The sequence below is a fragment of the Gopherus evgoodei genome, chromosome 8, assembly GCF_007399415.2.
Source record: "Gopherus evgoodei ecotype Sinaloan lineage chromosome 8, rGopEvg1_v1.p, whole genome shotgun sequence".
Taxonomy (NCBI): Eukaryota; Metazoa; Chordata; order Testudines; family Testudinidae; genus Gopherus; species Gopherus evgoodei.
In genome coordinates, this window is record NC_044329.1 from 77,686,785 (window position 1) to 77,705,407 (window position 18,623).

Sequence of the window (18,623 nt, forward strand, 5' to 3'; positions counted from 1 at the left end):
ATCTTTAAGGCATAACCTTTATCCAGATTAATAAAAGGCCTTAACCAGATGAAAGCAAGCCACTAACTGAAGCTCCAATGGCCTCCTGAACTATACCACTGCACTGACCGTTCGTGATTCTGAAAGGTGTGCTTCCCTTTCAGTAACAACCACATAGTGCAGCATCTGGCATACCCAGGCAACATGTGAAAAGCACCAATAAGGGGCAAAAATTACAGGCTAATAACAGTGCTTTGAAGAAGCATCCATGACATCTCAAAGCAAAGTAAATCTGTCCCACAAGAACTGATGTTCAGTTAGGCAGGAAAGATTCATGAAGAGGCTACGGGGGCTGAAAATTTGGTGCCACTGTGCCTAACAACTTGGAGAAGCAGCAAGTCACCTCTCAGACAAATGCTTCAAGCAAGTGCTTCTGAAATACCTTAACAGTTGGGGATGGAAGAGGAAGAAAGAGAATCTCTCCACAAATCTGCAGAGCTTTCCATCAAATGCTGGGAAGAGATATTCAGAATAACTTTACATCTCTTTCCTGTTGTTCCCATAGTAGAAACACATTAATTTCACAACCGCTGTACTAAATCAAAACACTCCCCCTTTCTGTTATGCTCCCCATTTACAAAAAGCAACTACATAGTTTGGATCTGGAATGACATTTTATATTATGAGAACTAAAAAGAAAGAACAAAAGTTAAGTCTCTGTGAGAGTGCACAAGTGTACAGGCTGTATTATCTTTGCCTCATAAAACAGTGGCTACTTTTGCAGTACTCCTAGAAATGCAAAGGTGAAGTAAACAGAAAACAAGAACATATATTACATCTTGTACACTAACACCAACGGGTTCTGATTTTAAAGACCAAATTTTAAAACAAGATAGTGTACACCCATGACCATGATAAAATACAACTACTTACCTGCAGTTCCTAAGCTAAGTAGCACAGCAACCCAGAACACCCAGAAGAAAATGAGAATCAAAAAAGTCCACAGTGGCTGGAACAGTAGGGAAGGGACCCTGCTAATTATTTTATTAGCAACCCAAAAGAGCTGTATAGTCAGCTGAATCCTCTTCCTTAGTACAAATATGAGGGAAAGTAGAACCATCTATTAAAAGAGATGAAAAACAAATCAGAAAAATAGTAAACTAGGAATTTCTTTCTTAAATTATCAGAAGTTGTCAAATTTTGTAGGGGGAGCATGGTACTGATTTCACAAAGGAACTGCAGCAGAACATGTCTTTTCATAAAACTATTATGCACTAAATCTTTAACACTGAACTGCAATCATCATCTAAAAGACATGCACACTGGAAACTACAAAACAACAAATATTCACAATAGAAGCTGCTTCATCACTTTTCTAGCCTGCTCTACAAAGATGCCAGATGGTCTCAGAAGAGCCACTGGGAGCAGATGATGTATTTGCAATTCTACAAATGGCAAATGCATTGCACCTGAACAAATCTGCATCCAAAGAAACCTTCTCTTATTTTTTTATTTAGGAAGAGAAGAGGTGCAGAGTCCACTGTCTGATAATGTACAGAGAATATGCAAGCAATCTCTAGTGTGTATCACAATTATATTAGTCACTTTAACACAATACAGACTGTCGATTGTGGACAACCACATTTTCTTTTAAAAAAATATTAATGTAACTGATTCATTTCCCAACAATACATAACCTGTTCACACATTCATACTGGGCTACAATGCTAAATAAGGTGAAACATTCATTTCAACAGCATAAAGCCATAGTAATCAGGTTGTGTGGTGAACAGGAGGTGGATGATAGGAAGGCAAAAATTCAGCACTACAGCTTCTGGCCAGCAAACTAAACTGCAGCACAGACCTTTCACCCTTCTGCAATGGCTGTTGCCCCTTTGTGCCACCTACAAGGTATGTTGGGTCCACAGGATTCACATTTCCATGGATCCAGTGTCTCTCTGCTCACTCAACCTCATCATTAGCTTAACTGAGGATGGTCTATAGACCCACACCTCAGCAGTGTGCCCAGGGCAAAAGTCCTCCAGCAAAGCTGCTCTGCTGGCATCATCCTATACCCCTAGCACAGGGTTTAAGTTTGTCAAGAGACTCGTACAGACTCTACAAGTGAATACAGCTGAATGTCACCATAAAATGTAAGAAAAGGATTCAATAATTATAAGCAGATCTTATTTGGCTGCAAATGGAAAGCAGAATGCACTAGAGTGCAATCCACAGAGAGATAAACTGTCCATGTCAAGGTTGAAACATCACCACACAGCCTCAGTTACCCTCTACAATGGAGTTTCTCCTTTTCAATGTCAAGTGTAAATAAAGGAGGGAGCATGTGCACTCACATTACTGCAATATAGTTTTATTTCAAGGTTTCAGATTACCATCTCTAACATTAAACTCCCTAATGATCATTCTGTAAAATTTCTCACCGTGATGATGGTAGATATGATAGCAAATCCAAGTAAAAATTTTACATTTTCCTTTTCAGTTTCCAGTTCTATGCTTGGGTCATTAGTGTAGTCATAGTAGAGCCACCACAAAACACCTGAGACAACTAGAACAAACACAAATCCATGAAGGTGCAGAGAGCACTTCACAAGTGACTGGCAAGCTAATGTGTACATGTTATAGCTCTGTTACCTTCTCTTGAATTACAGATTAACTGAAGAATGGAGTAGTGTAGCACAGAATAAGAAACATTAGGAGTAAATACACATATCTGTGCTCACAGAATGAAACTGTGTGGCTGGTTTGCTATTTTGAGGTCAAAGCCAACATTAAGTCTGGTTTTCTCGCAGCCTTGAAGTTACAGCATCATTGCAGGAGATAAACATAACTTATAAGATAGCTCACATTTCAGGCTTTGATCATTCTTAATAGTTTTCTCTTTATAAATGATGCATTGTTCAATTCTCTATTTAAACTTTGTTGGAAACGTTAACACTGCTCATACTCAAATCATTTGTCAAAAGAAATTCAATCTGCAGACATCTATAAATAATTAAAACAAAACATACCTCTCAACACTCTGATCCTACAGCTGGACCTACACAGCCAGGCCTTTTCATCCACAGAGAAAGAATCCAGCACAGAACTGACTGCAGGATTGGGACCCAATTTAGCTTGCTGAAGGATAGCCGAGGAAAAACAGGCTTGCTGTTTATTCCTTTATGTTTTTCCTTCAATTCGGTGAAATAATGTGCTACTTAAACATCCATTATAAATAAATATACTTACATAACAATCCAAACACAACTAGTGTAATGAAAATATGGACCAGAAGTGTGGTGATGAATCTGAAGGTTAAAACCATTATTAAAGAGAAGGCTGGAAAATAAAAAATATACATACATATATATAGAAAGAGTTAACAGTCATCTGAAGTTATGATCTATTTAATCAAACTAATTATTTTACATGGAAAATTTAGGTTTTTCTACAGTCCTGATTTTTTATTTGTAAACACTGATCTCAAAAGCAGAGATCAATAGGCCTTAAAACTGAAGAGATTCTGTTTTGACCAGAAATGTTCCAAAATCAGAGCCTAAAATGACCAGAATTAGTAATTATGTAGAATAGTCAGGTTCGTAAGGTAAATTCATTACTGGTATAACCCTTGACTTCTGAAGTCGATTCTCTCTAGGATGGATTTACCCTCTGTTCTCTCATCCTGAAGCTAGTTTTTGTTAATTTCAACTCACAAAACATGAAATCAAAGCTATCAAACTGATTTTTAATACTGAAAATGTAAAATTACCATTACCTATTAATAACTAGCTTAATTACTTTAATATTTATAAGCATATAAAACATTTTCAGTTTACATGAGTAAGAGAGTTATCTTCCTGTACTGTAGGTATTGCTCTTCAGGGTGAGAATGCACATTTATATTCCACTCAGAGGTCCATGCTGAGCGCACCAAAGCCGGAGAACTTTTGGCTAGCAGTACACTGATGGGGTGGTGCTAGTGTAAGGGCGATCTCCCCAGTCTCTTTTTTCATGCCTGTGGTCCCAATCTACTGATTCAGTATCAGTCAGATTTCACACCCAGCACTGAACAGCCTGCACCTCACAGCATGGATGCTGCATGGATAGACACGGAACAGGAGTGCTGTTCTGAAGCTGTTTGACAGGTTCTACACTAAGGGCCGCCTATCTGGCTAAACAGACATGTTTTTCAATTTGGTTCCTAGGCTGCAGGATTCTACCAATACAATCCTGCATTCAGGACATTCTGGAGTAATTGTTGCACCTTCACTCCTGTGGTCCGTCTCTGTTTGTGGAGGGTCCACCTGGCAGTGATTCTGGCATTTCATCCTCCATCCAAGGCAAATCAAAGTCTTCTCAAACTCCATGGTAGTCAGATTTCTGAAAGGATCCCTTGTCTCTTCCCACCAGTGCAGGAAGTGATTCCTCAATGGGACCTTGGCACTGTGTTGGATGCCCTCATGAGTCCTCATCTGAGCCCCTGGCAACTTTGTCTTTTCTTATAGTAGAGACAGAGAACGAGTTATTTGTGGCCATAACGTCTGTGAGCTGAGTTAGTGACCTGCAGGCCCTTAAGCATATACTAGAATAACCAGTTTTTCAAAGACAAGGTCGCTTTGGTGCCACATCTTAAGTTTCTGTCTAAAGGTCGTGTCACAATTTCATCTTACTCAGACAATACTCACTTGTATTTTTTCCCAAACCTCATTCAAGTGTTGACAAACAGCGTTTTCATTTGGAAGGAAACTAAACCATTCCGTTCATCACTTCATCTTTTTGTTTCCTTTGCAGACTGCATGAAGGGTCTATTGGTCTCCATGCAGCTGATTTCCAGGTGGATAACATCCTGTATTACAATAGCTTATGGGATAGCTCAGACTTCACCTCTACACAGGTTAAGAGCTATATAACTAGGTTCCAGTGGCACTGGTCACATTTCTCAGTGGCATTTTGACACTGGACATTTGCACAGCTTCTACTTGATTTTTCATACATAAAGTACTCTAACCACGCATTATGTTAATACATCTGAGTGCAGATCAGATGCAAATTTTGGGAAGGCAGTCTTGAGAAGACTCTGAGCCCTACTTCCTTCTTAAACTACTTGTGAATCACCTGAGCACATGTCTACAGTCACTCGAAGAAAAGACTGTTAGTCACAGTACAGATAAGTGTTGTTCTTCAAGATATAGGTGCAGAAGTGTATTCCTTGACCCACGCTCCATCCCCTCTGCAGCCGAGTCTCAATTCTTAATGTTTGGTAAAGGAACTGAAAAGGGTCAGAGTGCTCTTAAACAGCCTGGGAAGGAGCTAATGGCCAGAAGGCATCAGCGCCATCCCTACAGGTACTGCTAGGTAAGGTTCTCTGGCTTTGATGTGCTAGGCACATTCACGCCCAAGGAAAATACAGATCTTCAATCACTCAAAGGAGAAACTAGTTTCTAAGACCTCGATGGCCCCCTCAGAATGGCAAGAAAAGAGGAAATAGTATCATTATCATTAGTATCATTTAATATCATTAAAACATACCTCATGCTAGGATAAATTCTGATTTAAAAACTTTAGGTGACAAAGTTATAAATGGAGTCAGACAAAAACCAAATAAGTGCTACAGAATAAGTTTCCAGTCTGGTTTCTATAAATCTGAATTTCATTAGTCTACTAAATGTCTTGTGAAAGCAAACAGCAGTTCTCTCTCTTAACAGAACAAACTTGTCTAGGCAGCAAATATCAAGATTCAATATTTTAAAAAGTGTGTTCTCTCTACAAAGATCTGAAACATGAGACTCTGTTTTAACAATTTTTTTTAAAATCCATCTTCTATTCATAACCTTACCTAGTGCAAGGACACTCAGTCCTATGACAGTATCTCTTCCTGCCATTATTCCACTCAGAATACGATGAAAAACATCAACTTCATTAACCACATTTATCAAGATGGATACAAACTGCGAATAGCACTCAGGGTTTTGTGGAACACATCGATTAAACAATGGAAAGGATTTGCTGGAAAATTAAAAAAAAACAGAAGTGGGAGAAAAAGATTGATTACTGGAGAGTAAGGTTTCAGATACATTCAGGGATCAATCCCGCAGTCCCAAAACAAGTGCAACTCCCAGTCAAGTTCCCTTGTTTTGTTTATATGTACTATTATGTTTTCTTCCTTTTTAGTAAAAATTAAATATATTAACACTGCCACCAAAATAAAGAAACAGTTCCAAATTGAAGTAAGCAGTTTATGCTGAATTTGGAATATTTAGACTGAATTTAGGGTTCCCCTGAACTATTTCAGGTTGTCTCAAAACACTTTCCAGAACTTAAACCAATATACAGAGATCATTTCTTCCTACCCACTAAACTGTAGCCACTTCTGGAATAAAATAGCACAGCAAATTTAACAATGCACAGCAGTTTATAATGGAAAGTGAGTATCTCTATCTGATTAAAACAGCAGGAGAGATTTAGGAAGGCAGAACATATTCAGCCAAATTGGAATTTTCCCAGGTCATTGTGATTAATACCACTACTCTTAGGAAAAGAGACAGAAGATCTTTCATGGCCACAAATAGTGAGCAGATCAGTTATATTTCACCTGAAAGACAGCACTTCTATCAGCATAGTGCCTCCACGTGAGGTATTGGTTCACTACTGACTCAGGAAGAGTGCCATCTACTAAACACCAACAGTGTTTCTGCTCTGTTTTGGGCTCCTATTCAAATATGAACTGGGCTTGACTAGTTAATTTGCAAGAATGGATGGGATCAATGCACAAGTTAGTATAGCTGTAGGCTATATCAATATTATTATTCATTGTAGGTATTTTTAATACACACACATTTTTCATGGTGTTTAAGATATTCCAACATTCTTAAGGGTGTATTAAACTAGAACTGACCAGCTTGAGAAAACAGGTAGGCCAGTCAAATATTTACATATAAAAATAATGTTATTTGGCACTGTTAGCCAAGTGTCTTAAATATATTATCTTTTTAGTCTTGGCACTGCTACACTAAGCCAGCAAGAAGGTTTTTAGATCTCAGACAAACTCATGTGTGTGTCTAAAAGGAGACAGCAGTCCATCAGCACAGTACGCCTCCCTAATTAATAAGTAAATTGTGACTATTACTAGGGAAACTGATTCAACCAGTTTTGCTTTTATGAGGAAGTATCACATACATAAAGAGACTGTTCTCAAGAATTTCACGCTGCAGAAAGAAAATACAGATTGTCAAAGCAATAAGCGCGAGGTGCCCTCTTTTCAATTCATTTTAACGTTTCACCTCTGAAAGGTCTCTCATGCTCTTTTTTCCACTTTCCTTTGTGCAGCGGAGTAGGTAAGCATAAAGAGTCCAGTTCTGTGCCTTCAGGAGGCAATGGGATTTCACTTGAGCACATGCTTAACTATCTCTGCTGAACAGGGGTATGAACTGTGTGTGTATAAACATGAGAATTCAAAAATATAATATCAAAGATATTAAAGTAAAATAAATCTGATTGACTTGATGCATAACAAAGACAAAATGGGAAGAACAGTCTTTGAAAAGCTGTCTCGAACAAACAGTGCAGTAAAGCACACAGTAATTCTTACCTTGGTGAAACTGGCAGTGTAGGACACAGCTCAGATGCCTTTGGATTTAGCGTGTAACTGGAAATGTTCACGTTATAAATACAAAGGGAAGAACCTAAGAATAAAAAACCCACAAATGGTAACTTATTAGTTCACATCCGTTTTTGGGCAGAACACACACTTCTTAAAAATACTAAAAATCTCTATAAATAGCCCTTAATTGCATGGCTGCTCAAATAAATCATTGTTTTGATGATTTTGTGCAGCATAATAAATATTAATTAGCAAAACTACAGTGTTTTTCCTCAATAATTCTGTATTTAAATTAAAAAAAACCATGATGCTAAACACTTATGTTTAAGATTTTAATCTATCTCCTAAACAGTCCACATAACAGTTTCATGAATCAAGATCAAACCCCTATCCACTCTCTACAGAGTACTGTTTTCCATTTTTCCTACTTTTATCACTACACTGTTGTAACTTCTTTTAGAAAATGCAAGTACAGCTAACTGAAACACCGGAAAAATCCAAATTTCTCTAAACTCAGATGATTACACTAATTCCTTTTCTCTCATTTCTCATACCTCGAGAAGCCTCCCCTTTGGGCCAAATTCAGAGATGATGTGTAATATGGTGTAAATTAGACTTACTTATACCCATTTGCTGGGTAGATCAAGCTTGTTAACCTGGGAAATTGGGCAACTGATCTAAGAGAAGGTCATTCTGAAAATAAACATGCAACCAGCAAGTCCTTCAGTTGTCTCGATTTACATTGCCGCTGGAAATTGTCTTGTTGATCGAGAGAGTATGTGAGTTGGTATGCAACTGCTCCTCCACCTTACACAATTTCTGGCACAGCCTTTGACAGCGTAATAAGTCCCAGAGTGATAGGGTAACGGTGAAAGTGAGAGTGATGGTCATCACTGGGAGTCATAGTTGTGAAACTGCACGTGGGCAGGTCAAGATTCTGCTTTGACTTGGAGTGATACTATAGTCTAGCAGCATCTTGATTGACTCAGCTGCTCTACTCAGGAATAGCACAGCTGATCTCAATCAAAGGAGGGTGCTAGAAAAGTTCTCCTGAAAATTGCTCATCGTGAACAGCCCATCGAAGCTGGAGGGCATCCCATCAAGCAGTCAAAATTCAAACAAGCCTTGAAAAGTTTCCTTTGTTTCAACGTTGTAAGGTGGACTGTTCGTACACCCCTTAACTGTCCAAACCAAACTAATGGTCCTGCCCAGTGGACTGCTTCAGTTGCTCAAGAGCTTGAAAGATACTGTATTCACATTGCAGCTCTGAGAGAGATGTGCCTTGCTGAAGAGGGTCAACTGGCTGAGGAGCATGCTAGGTGTACTTTTTTTCTGGAAGGGATGCCCACAAAATGAGCCCCACAACACAGGTGTTGGCTTTGCAATCAGATGGAATCATGTCTCTTGTTTGGGGAACCTGTCGGTATGAACAACCGACTGGGAACTCTGCCCCCGAGTTGAATGATACACTTCACTGATCAGGTCTTACATACTGACAGTGATTAACTCTGATGAGGGTGTGACATTTTGGAGTTCAACCCAGACCAGTAACGGGTTGTGTCACCACCTACCCTGCACCTCTGGGTGCTTTCAAAACTATGCTTCTGTGGTTCACAGCCTTAACACCAACAGCCTGCACACAAACATACCGGTCACACCCTGGCTTCCACTGCCCACTTACCATTTCTAGAATAACCTTAATACCCTCCCAGTCCTGAATTTTCCCAAAATCATCTGCCAATCTGCTGAGGGCCCCAGAACTGAGTTACTGTGTTACCCTCTCTGACTCAGCAAGTGAGAATTTTGCTGCTGCTAAGTTGTATGACAACTTCCTGACACACCAGCTTGTGTGCCTTGCCAGCAAACTCTTCAGGGCTCTGTCAGCCCAAACCTTGCCCTACAAGTAACAAACAGTGAACCCCAACTCCCGAGTTCCCCAGAAATGTCTCCCTCTAGCATGCAGCCCTCTCCTGGAACACTCACAGAACTTAATAAGTTCTTTGCTCCTTCAAAGAGACAATGCAGCTCACTAATTTAATTAGGGTTTGACAAACACACTAATTTCAGTCACAGCCATCAATTGGTTTATAGTAAAAGTTAAACAAGTTTATTTAAAAAAGGGCATAGGATTAAGTGAAATCCAGTATAAGGAATAAAGACACAAAAGGCTACAAAAAAAAAAAAGTAAAAATATGCTGAAAACTGTTTTAGTCTTAGAAGCAAGTTACAATCTTTGCTTAAGCAGATTTCTCACCAAACTCATTTCCCAGAGACTTCAACCCCTTTGGCTAAAGGATCCAGCTCTCGCCCCTTGAATCCCTCAAGTGATGGACAACTCACATCTTTTTGCCCTCCTTATATCATCACAAAGTTCATTGTGTCTGTCTCAAGAGCCTAGAAGGCTTCCTGCTGTTCTTTCCTTCTTGTGGATTTTCTATCCTCATGTTAATTTGTATTTAAACAGCGCTTCCATTGTTTTGACTCCACACTGCTTAATTTACATTGGAGACAGGTAGATAGCCGCCTTTCCTCCTGTCTGGAAGAAAACCTGTTTCTCCCTGTGTTTGAGCACCAACTTTAAAGCATAATATCAGTGAGTATCCATGATTCCTCCTAGGGTGTTAATACATACATTTCACAATGATATTAATCACCAGAATGTCACTGGCTTTCATAAAAAAATCTTACTTGATACAATTTTAGAATATAGTAATATTGTATACAATCAATTGATTCAATTGCTTATCATTTGAGGTTAAGAACCCTTGTCTTTATTGTTAAGAGGCTACCTTCCACACTTGCTAATTTGACACTTTTTTTTTTTAAACCTTGCATTTAAATGTACCTTCATTGTCTGCCTGACCATCAGGCTGGTCCGATAAGGAAATGACATTCTTTTTTCTAAGGCAGACTGTGCTTATGCATTGCTTGCCAAACACATTTTAAGAACAAATTTCTAGTGCATATTTATAACTCTTTGTACACAGCCCACACAAGTCAGACAAGAATATTAATGATGATACATTATACGCCAACTTTGGGGAATATATCATGACTAAGGATACAATTCTGTCACAGAGGTCATAAAGATCATGAACTCCATGACTTTCCGGGACCTCCATGACTTCTTCTGGAGCAGGGCCAGAGCAGCAGACCCCAGAACAGCTGGCCAGTGGCCAGCCCTGGGGTCGAAGGAACAGCAGCCACGGTAAGCTCTGGGACTGCTGGAGCACCAGCCAGTCCCAGAACAGCAGCTCCGCAAAGAGCCAGCTGGCGGTCAGCTCCTAGGGCTACCCAACAGCTGACTGGCCTGGACCTGCTGGAGCACTGGCCCTCAGCCCACCGGAGCAGCGGCCAGGGTTGGGTCAGCTCCCTTGACCCTCCCCCAGGAAGGAGGTTTGGCCAGTTCCATGCAGGGGGAGGGGGTGGAAGGGAAAGAGGGCTCAGGTCAGCTCTGCACAGGGAGGGTGGGAGGGGAGGGAGAGGGAGTTCAGCCAACTCTGCACAGGGAGAGGAGGGTTTGGCCAGCTCCGCGTGAGGTTGCTGGCCAATGGGAGCTGCGGAGCCAGGGCTTGGGACGGGGGCAACGTGTGGAGCTGAGAGGAAGGGAGGGACATCACCACTTCCAGAGATCCGCGAGGAGTTGGGTAGGGAGCCTGCCAGCCCTATGAACCCCTCCCCCCAGCACTAGTGGGGGTCCCGGGCTGCCTTCCCCAAGCATCCGTGGTGTCCCCCCAGGTTGCCCCCCCCACAGCACCCCCTGTCGTCATCCTGCCCTTCCCCGCCGCCCCCCACATTTAGTCAGGGGTATATAGTACAAGTCATGGACAGGTCACTGGCCATGAATTTTACTGCCCGTGACCTGTCCATGACTTTTACTCAAAAACCCGTGATTAAAACATAGCCTTAGTTAGCGTTGATGGTGATCTAAACAGACTCATTTCTAATCACAAATATGGTGAAGCAAGTATTTCTCCTAGCTCCCAGTCTTTTTGTATTCTTTGCTGCAATGCTAGAAGAAGCCTTTTGTGACTCTTCAAGTGGCATCTTTACGAGCTTTACACTGTAAGCTCTTCAATCTTTCCCATCTACATGCAAACACCAAAGCGACAGACACATTGATCCAAGAATTGCTCTACACTGATGACTGGGTTTTGATGACACACTCTGAAGCCGCAGTAAAAGATCTTACAAATTGTTTTGCTGAGGCAGCTCATGACTTCGGCTTCACCATCAGCCCAATGAAAACCAAGTTTATGTACCAGCCAGCTCCTCCACAGCCTAACTAAGACCCATCAATAAGCTTGGAAGGTATGAGGCTCCAAGCCGTCAAACAGTTTACTTATCTCGGCAGCACGTTGAACAACCAAGTGACAACTGACCACAATGTGGATGCGTGAATTAAGAAAGCCAGTACTGTATATGGTCACTTCTATCACTGAATCTGGAAGCAATATGGAATACGTCTACAGACAAAAAAAATCAAAGTCCATAATGCTGTTGTCCTCACGACATTGTTCTATAGGTGCAAAACATGGACCTGTTAACAACAGTACATTAAAAATCTTGACAGTTTCTATTTGTGACACCTACAATGATTGCTGAGCAACAAATGGCAAGACCGGACTTCCAACACTGAAGTCCTGGCAAAAGCTGGTTCAGTTGGCATCAAGGCTCATTTGATCAGTGCTCAATGGAGATGGACTGGCGATGTAATTTGTATGCCTGAGACCCATCTATCAAAACAAGTCTCATATTCCAAATTAAGCTCCAGCAATCTTAAGCGTGGAGGGCAGACGAAATGCTTCAAAAGACACCCTGAAACAAAATCTGCGCAAAATGGACATTTTGAGTTGAATTTTGAGCAACTGGTGATTGAGCATTTTTAAAGTTATGATTCTGTGACTTTCCAGAACCTCCAAGACTTCCACAGTGGCAGGACTGGAGCAGCGGCCCCAGGGCTGGAGCAGCCGAAGTCAAGGGGGGGAGCAGAACAGGGGTTGGGCCAGCCCCTGCCACAGGAGCAGTGACAGGGCAGGAGCAGCTGCCGGAGTCAGCCCCAGGGCTGCCAGAGCAGCAGCCAGACCCCAGGCTGCTGGAGCAATGGCCCCCAACAGCCCTCCTGGCAGCGCTTCTACTGTTAGTCTGCCCCACCCAAGGTATTTTTAGTAAAAGTTAGGGCATTCTGTGAATTTTTCTTTATTGCCTGCATCTGTCCCTGACTTTTGCTAAAAATATCTGTGACAGAATCGTAACCTTAAATCATATTACATGGTACCACGCCATAAGGCAGTGTGTCCTCGACTTTGAGAGGAATCATGCTAAGAACTGGAAGTACAGTCCCAGACACAGAAACAAGGTGCAGCTCAATCAATACAACCAGGCAAATAGCTCTGTGGCCAGCACCGTAAATGTTCTTCCCAAATTCGTCCATGGAGTCACACGAAGACCCATTAGTAAAAACTACAATTGTCACAGTCATCCTGAAAATCCAGGTGACTAGCATCATCACTGCACAGCTGCTGATGTGTAAAACAATGTAATGGAGTCTACACTGGTGTAAATTAAATGCTATAGAGACAGAAGGTGGTGTATCAATGTGTATATTCAAGAAGGGGAGGAGGCTTTTTTTCTTGCTACACACTTCTCTTTGGTGTACGTTTCACTCATTTACATTTCCTTAGACTCCATTCGTCATACTAAGTGGGAATGTAAATTATACATTACTACATGTAAGTCTAAGAGAGCCTTAGGAGAATTTACATTGGAGCAATATACATGTTGGAGGGTTGGGAAGATGGTGGAATAACAGTACACCAACTTCAGCTCCCTCTTGAGTCACCTCTGAATTTGGCTCTAATTCTCATTTTCATTAATACTGAATCTTTAAAATTTAGATTCCAAAGCTATGTGAATTTATTAAGGGAAACGAGCACAGCTTTATTTCTACCTTACCTTCTGCATTTCATTGTCATCTATCACCAATCCTCCAGACTGGAGGCACACAAATACCCACATATTTAGGTATTTAGAGTCTTGTTTGCTCCCACTAAGATAATGGCAAAAACCTTATTAATGTAAACTGAAGCATGACTGGGCCCTTAATGATTTAGAATGGAATAAAATATCATCCAGCCTCAGACCTAAGAACTTTAGTCCAGTATCTTCAGGCCCTCTGCTGGTAAAACACTACATCATAATGCTAGTGAAAAAGCAATGCTTGGATGTACTCAAACCAATTAAAATGCAATATTGCCAGCTCTCTAAAGACAGATAGGCAAATTCTTTACATGGAACTCCATCGACATTTAATGTAATTCAGTTATACTGAGACTATTTAAGGAGCATCACTGAGGTACACAGGTCTTTATGTACATAAAAAAGCATCAAATAATAATCAAATTATCTCAAAATTACATAAACTCATTGTAAATAGCTATGCTTGCCATCCAATCTAAGAACAATTCTCAGAGCGCTAGTTATTGCCTGCAAAATGCCAAACACCCTATTCAGAGAGCAGTGTTGGCCAGGTTTATGTAGTTTACTGTTTGAAAAAGAAAAAGAACCAGATTTAGAATCAGAACTTCCCTGCTTCGTACCCAGAGAACTCAAACCCTCGGCTTTTTTACAAAATGCTCTGGATAAGTATATAAATGGTTTCTTAATTGTGCCTCATGGGGTTCTCCAAGGAGCATTTCAGATTTCCACATTCAGCTTTGTATTCTATACATGGATAACACTGGGTAGAGGCCAGGTAATTTGTCTCAATTCTCTGGTATCTTGAGTATTGAGTCTTAGCTGTGTAATGTACCACTGAGGTAAGGATCAATTTTAGCTTACTCTATTTAAATGTTGGAAAGCAATGCAAAAGAAGTAACTGCTTTTGCACAATAGCTACTTGTCTATGCTTATTTAGAGTATCAGAATAAAATCAAAATGATTCTACTTTGGCTCTGAAAACAAAACTCATTACATATAAAGGGCTCACAGATCTGATTCGCCAATGGAATAATAGTGTTTTGCTATAGTTTTAATTGAATTTGAAGGATCCAATTCAAAGTCAACGCAGATTTCTCAAGCATACAAACAGCATCCATTCACTAACTCCCTCTCCAATCTGAACTAGTTTGTCCTCAATAGCCACCTTTCTGCTGAACAATCCAGTCCTGTGCAGAATTGCATACAACAGTTTTATACACACAAAAGATCCATAAAATTTCTGATAACTAAAACATTTAAATAAGCATGAACTAAAACATGCTTTCCATTGACTTAAACAAATCAATTAATGATAAAGAAGTAAACATCCAATGCAACATATTTCAAACAGGAGTACATTTTCTAGAATTAAAAACTGCATAACTCTTCCAGACACAGATTAAGGAATCCATACTCTTTACTACATACCATTGTTCTTTGCAAAAAGCTGGATGTCTTCCAGAGAGTTAAGTTGCTCTTGAGGACAGCTAGATACACACAAGGCGACTGAATTGATTTTAAGGTTTTTAATTTCCAGACTGCACGAATTCAAAAAGAACACATGTCTAGGAAGGAGGCAGAGAATTCACTTTTAAGGCAAGCTTTCTATTTTTCATATCATTTAGAACCTGCTCAATATCTTTAAAAACACTACAAAACATGACAATTGGTAATGTGTTCTTCCACACAAAATTGGAACACCTGGATTTTGAAGTTAAAAGTTAAAAAGTGATTCTAGCATAGGCTACATTTTACACCATATTTTTGCCTCATCTTAAATCAGATTGCAAGCCCCAAACATGCAATCAACCCACGTGGGCAGACCATCATTACATCTTGTGGAGTTTCCTGGGGTATGTGAATCCACAGGCAGGATCAGGAATTGCTTCTGTTTAGTATTCTTGCACTCTTTCATATGTATCTCTTAGCAAAATGCCTATATGCACTTTAGAGGCTATATGCACCAAAGTGACCAAATTTCAAGTGTTTAATTCATTTAAAAATCTGAAATACTTACTTTTTATTTGTCATATCCTGTCCAGAAAGAGGTGCACCCTGAATATAAGTGTTCTTCCTACCACATACATTTCCATAGCTGTCATACCCAAATACAAGTCTTTCTGCAGCTCCAGCTGTTACAGCATAGCCAGTTATAAACATCTATTAAAAATATACATTATATTATTTTTTTCTTTTGAATTCACGATACACAGAATACTATGCTTTTTTCCCTCCCCCAAACAATGAACATTCCTTGTTTAACCTACATAATTTTTGTCCGGTGCTCGAAAAACCAGACAAAATTTTCAAACATTGTTTACACTGTAATGAATATTTCAGAGTGAAATTCACCACTGCCTAGAAGGCCAGAGCAAGGACTTTGAACCACTTAGGCCCTAGAGTATGTTGACTTTAGGATGCTTCCACATTTGTTACAGAACTTGGAAGGTGTGTAGTTAATGCAGGGTAGTACAGGAACAGAAAAAATAGTCTTGTGTTTAAAGAAGCTGAACATCCTGCATTCTAACCCTGCCTGCAACAGAGTTCCTATATAATGCTGCACAAGTCACGTCCATCAAACTTTTCACAGGTGTTCAGTAATCATCTATTCCTAATTTTCTGAGTGCCCAATGAGGGACAACTGTGGCCAGATTTGCAGAAGCTCTGAGCACTCACAGCAGCAACTGAAGTCAATTAGAGCTATGCTTGAATATATAAAGTGATGTAAAAATGAAAATACTGTGCTCTTGGGGACAGACATTGAATGAGAAGGATAAAAAAATAAATATTGATTAAATAGCCATTCGCTGAAGGAGGCTGAGCTCCAGCACCAAAAACAATAATATGTGATCATGTAATTAAAGACTGCAGCATAATACATATGCATAAAAACACCAAATTAAGGTTACACAGGCAACCTTACTTATGGCATTTCCTAAATTTTGAGAGCTTGACTTTCAACTTATATATTCTTTTAAGAAGTTTTGGGGTTTTTTTATATGTAATTAGTCTGTGCAGAACTGAGCCTCATCCTGCAAGGAATTAAGTACATTTATTACTTTAATCATATGAATAATCAGATTTGTACTTAGTGTTCGGAATCTAGTGATTTATATCAGCAGTTCTCAACCTGGGGGTCCGCAAGCCCTGAGCCCATGGGTGGAGTTGAGGCAACTTAGGAGGCACTGGCCCACCCAAACTGAAGTGCTAGAGCAAGGTACTACCATGGGCAGCTCCATACTCCCCCACACTACTTCTCCCCTCATTCAAGGCTCCGCCCCCTGGCCAGGTCAGAGGCAGTTGCTTCTCTGGCTGGTCCCATGCAGTGGAAAACTCTGGCACTCTCTCATCTTCTCTTTCTGCAGCTGCTAGTGCCTGGGGCTGCAGCTGCTCCTCAACTCCCAGCCCACTTCGACTGCTTGCGCAGCTAGTAAGAGCTGCCTGGTAGATGAACCCAGCTCTGGGGCCAGCAGAGCCCTCCGGGAGCAGGGACCACAGGAGGGGAGCCCTCCCTGCACCCTGAGCTACCCCCCTGCCCACACAGAGCCCCTACCGACCCCTCCCTGCACCTGAACTACTCCCCTCCCTGCACCCTGAGCTACTGCCCTGCCAGCACACAGCCCCTAGCTACCCCCTCCCTGCACCCTGAGTTACCCCCTGCCCACACAGAGCCCCTACCTACCCCCTCCCTGCACCTGAACTACTCCCCTCCCCGCACACAGCCCCTAACTACCCATCTCCCTGCACCCTGAGCTACTGCCCTGCCAGCACACAGCCCCTAGCTAGCCCCTCCCTGCACCCTGAGCTACCCCCTGCCTGCACACAGCCCCTAACTACCCATCTTCCTGCAGCCTGAGCTACCCCCTACCCGCACACAGCCCCTAGCTACCTCATCCCTGCACCCTGAGCTACCCCCCTGCCTGCACACAGCCCCTAGCTACCCATCTTCCTGCAGCCTGAGCTACCCCCTACCCGCACACAGCCCCTAGCTACCTCATCCCTGCACTCTGAGCTACCCCCCTGCCTGCACAGAGCCCCTAACTACCCAATCCCTGCAGCCTGAGCTACCCCCTGCCCGCACATAGCCCCTAACTACACTCTCCCTGCACCAAGCTAACCCCCTGCCTGCACACAGCCCCTAGCTACCCTCTCCCTGCACCCTGAGCTACACCCCTGCTCGCACAGAGCTCCTAGCTATCCCCTCCCTGCATCCTGAGTTACACATCACTGTACACACAAAGCCCCTAGCTAACCCCCCTGCACCTGAGCTACACCCCTCACTGCACACAGCCTGTAGCTAACCCTCCTGCAGCGAGCTATACTCCTCACTGCACACAGCTCCTAGCTACCCCCTCCCTGTACTCTGAGCTACACCCCTGTCCACACAAAGCCCCTTGCTACCTCCTCCCTGAGCTACAACCTTTGCTGCACACACTCCTAGATGCCCTCTGCCTGCATCCTGAGCAGTTTTCAAGTGTTCTGAGCTGAATTATACATTTTTGGTTGCACTCTCCTCCCAACCCAGACAGGCTGGGTGGCCTGCCGAGGCAAGTCAGGGGTTGGAGGTGGTGCTTCCTCCCCAGGGCCCACCGTACAGACCTGGCCTAAGCCCTGCCAGGCCATGCCTCTCCAATGAGAAGTCAAACTATACCTGTGCCCAAGCCTCCCCCTCCTACCCCAACAGCCAAAGCCTGGAGCCACGGTGCCCTGCAGGGCTAATGCTCCAAGTCCACATCTCCACCCCCACCAGTGGCTATAGGCCAAAACCCCAAGACCCCCCTCGCTGGATCTTGGAGTTTTTATAGCATGTTGGGGGGGGGGGAGGTGGACAGGACTTCAGAAAGAAAAAATGGTTGAGAACCTCTAATTTATATCACTTGACTATTGTGATGCCTGAATTTTTATATATTAATTTATCTTAATATGGCATTGTAGTGACTCCATAGTCAAGGTTGCTATGTATATGTGCATCTCAACTCTGTCACAACAAAATATTTTAGATCTAGTTTATTTATACAGTAAATATACTTCCAGCAATCAGACAGCTACCTCAAAAAGTAGCAAG

General features: G+C 41.8%; 1 protein-coding gene across 7 annotated transcripts in view; it reads right to left on the reverse strand.

The window, feature by feature from the left end:
* Window positions 1-18,623, reverse strand: part of SLC44A3 (solute carrier family 44 member 3) — a 166,812-nt gene that overhangs the window by 55,596 nt on the left and 92,593 nt on the right. For 5 of the 7 annotated variants that reach the window (XM_030573131.1, XM_030573132.1, XM_030573130.1 and 2 more), the window contains 7 exons: window positions 15,576-15,718; window positions 14,987-15,123; window positions 7,568-7,661; window positions 5,816-5,985; window positions 3,229-3,318; window positions 2,421-2,545; window positions 913-1,099 (listed from right to left, as the gene is read on the reverse strand). In XM_030573131.1, coding sequence (XP_030428991.1) covers window positions 913-1,099; window positions 2,421-2,545; window positions 3,229-3,318; window positions 5,816-5,985; window positions 7,568-7,661; window positions 14,987-15,123; window positions 15,576-15,718 — 946 coding nt within the window. The remainder of the gene's footprint in view (window positions 1-912; window positions 1,100-2,420; window positions 2,546-3,228; window positions 3,319-5,815; window positions 5,986-7,567; window positions 7,662-14,986; window positions 15,124-15,575; window positions 15,719-18,623) is intronic. The other 2 variants (XM_030573129.1, XM_030573133.1) reach the window with 2 other exon arrangements.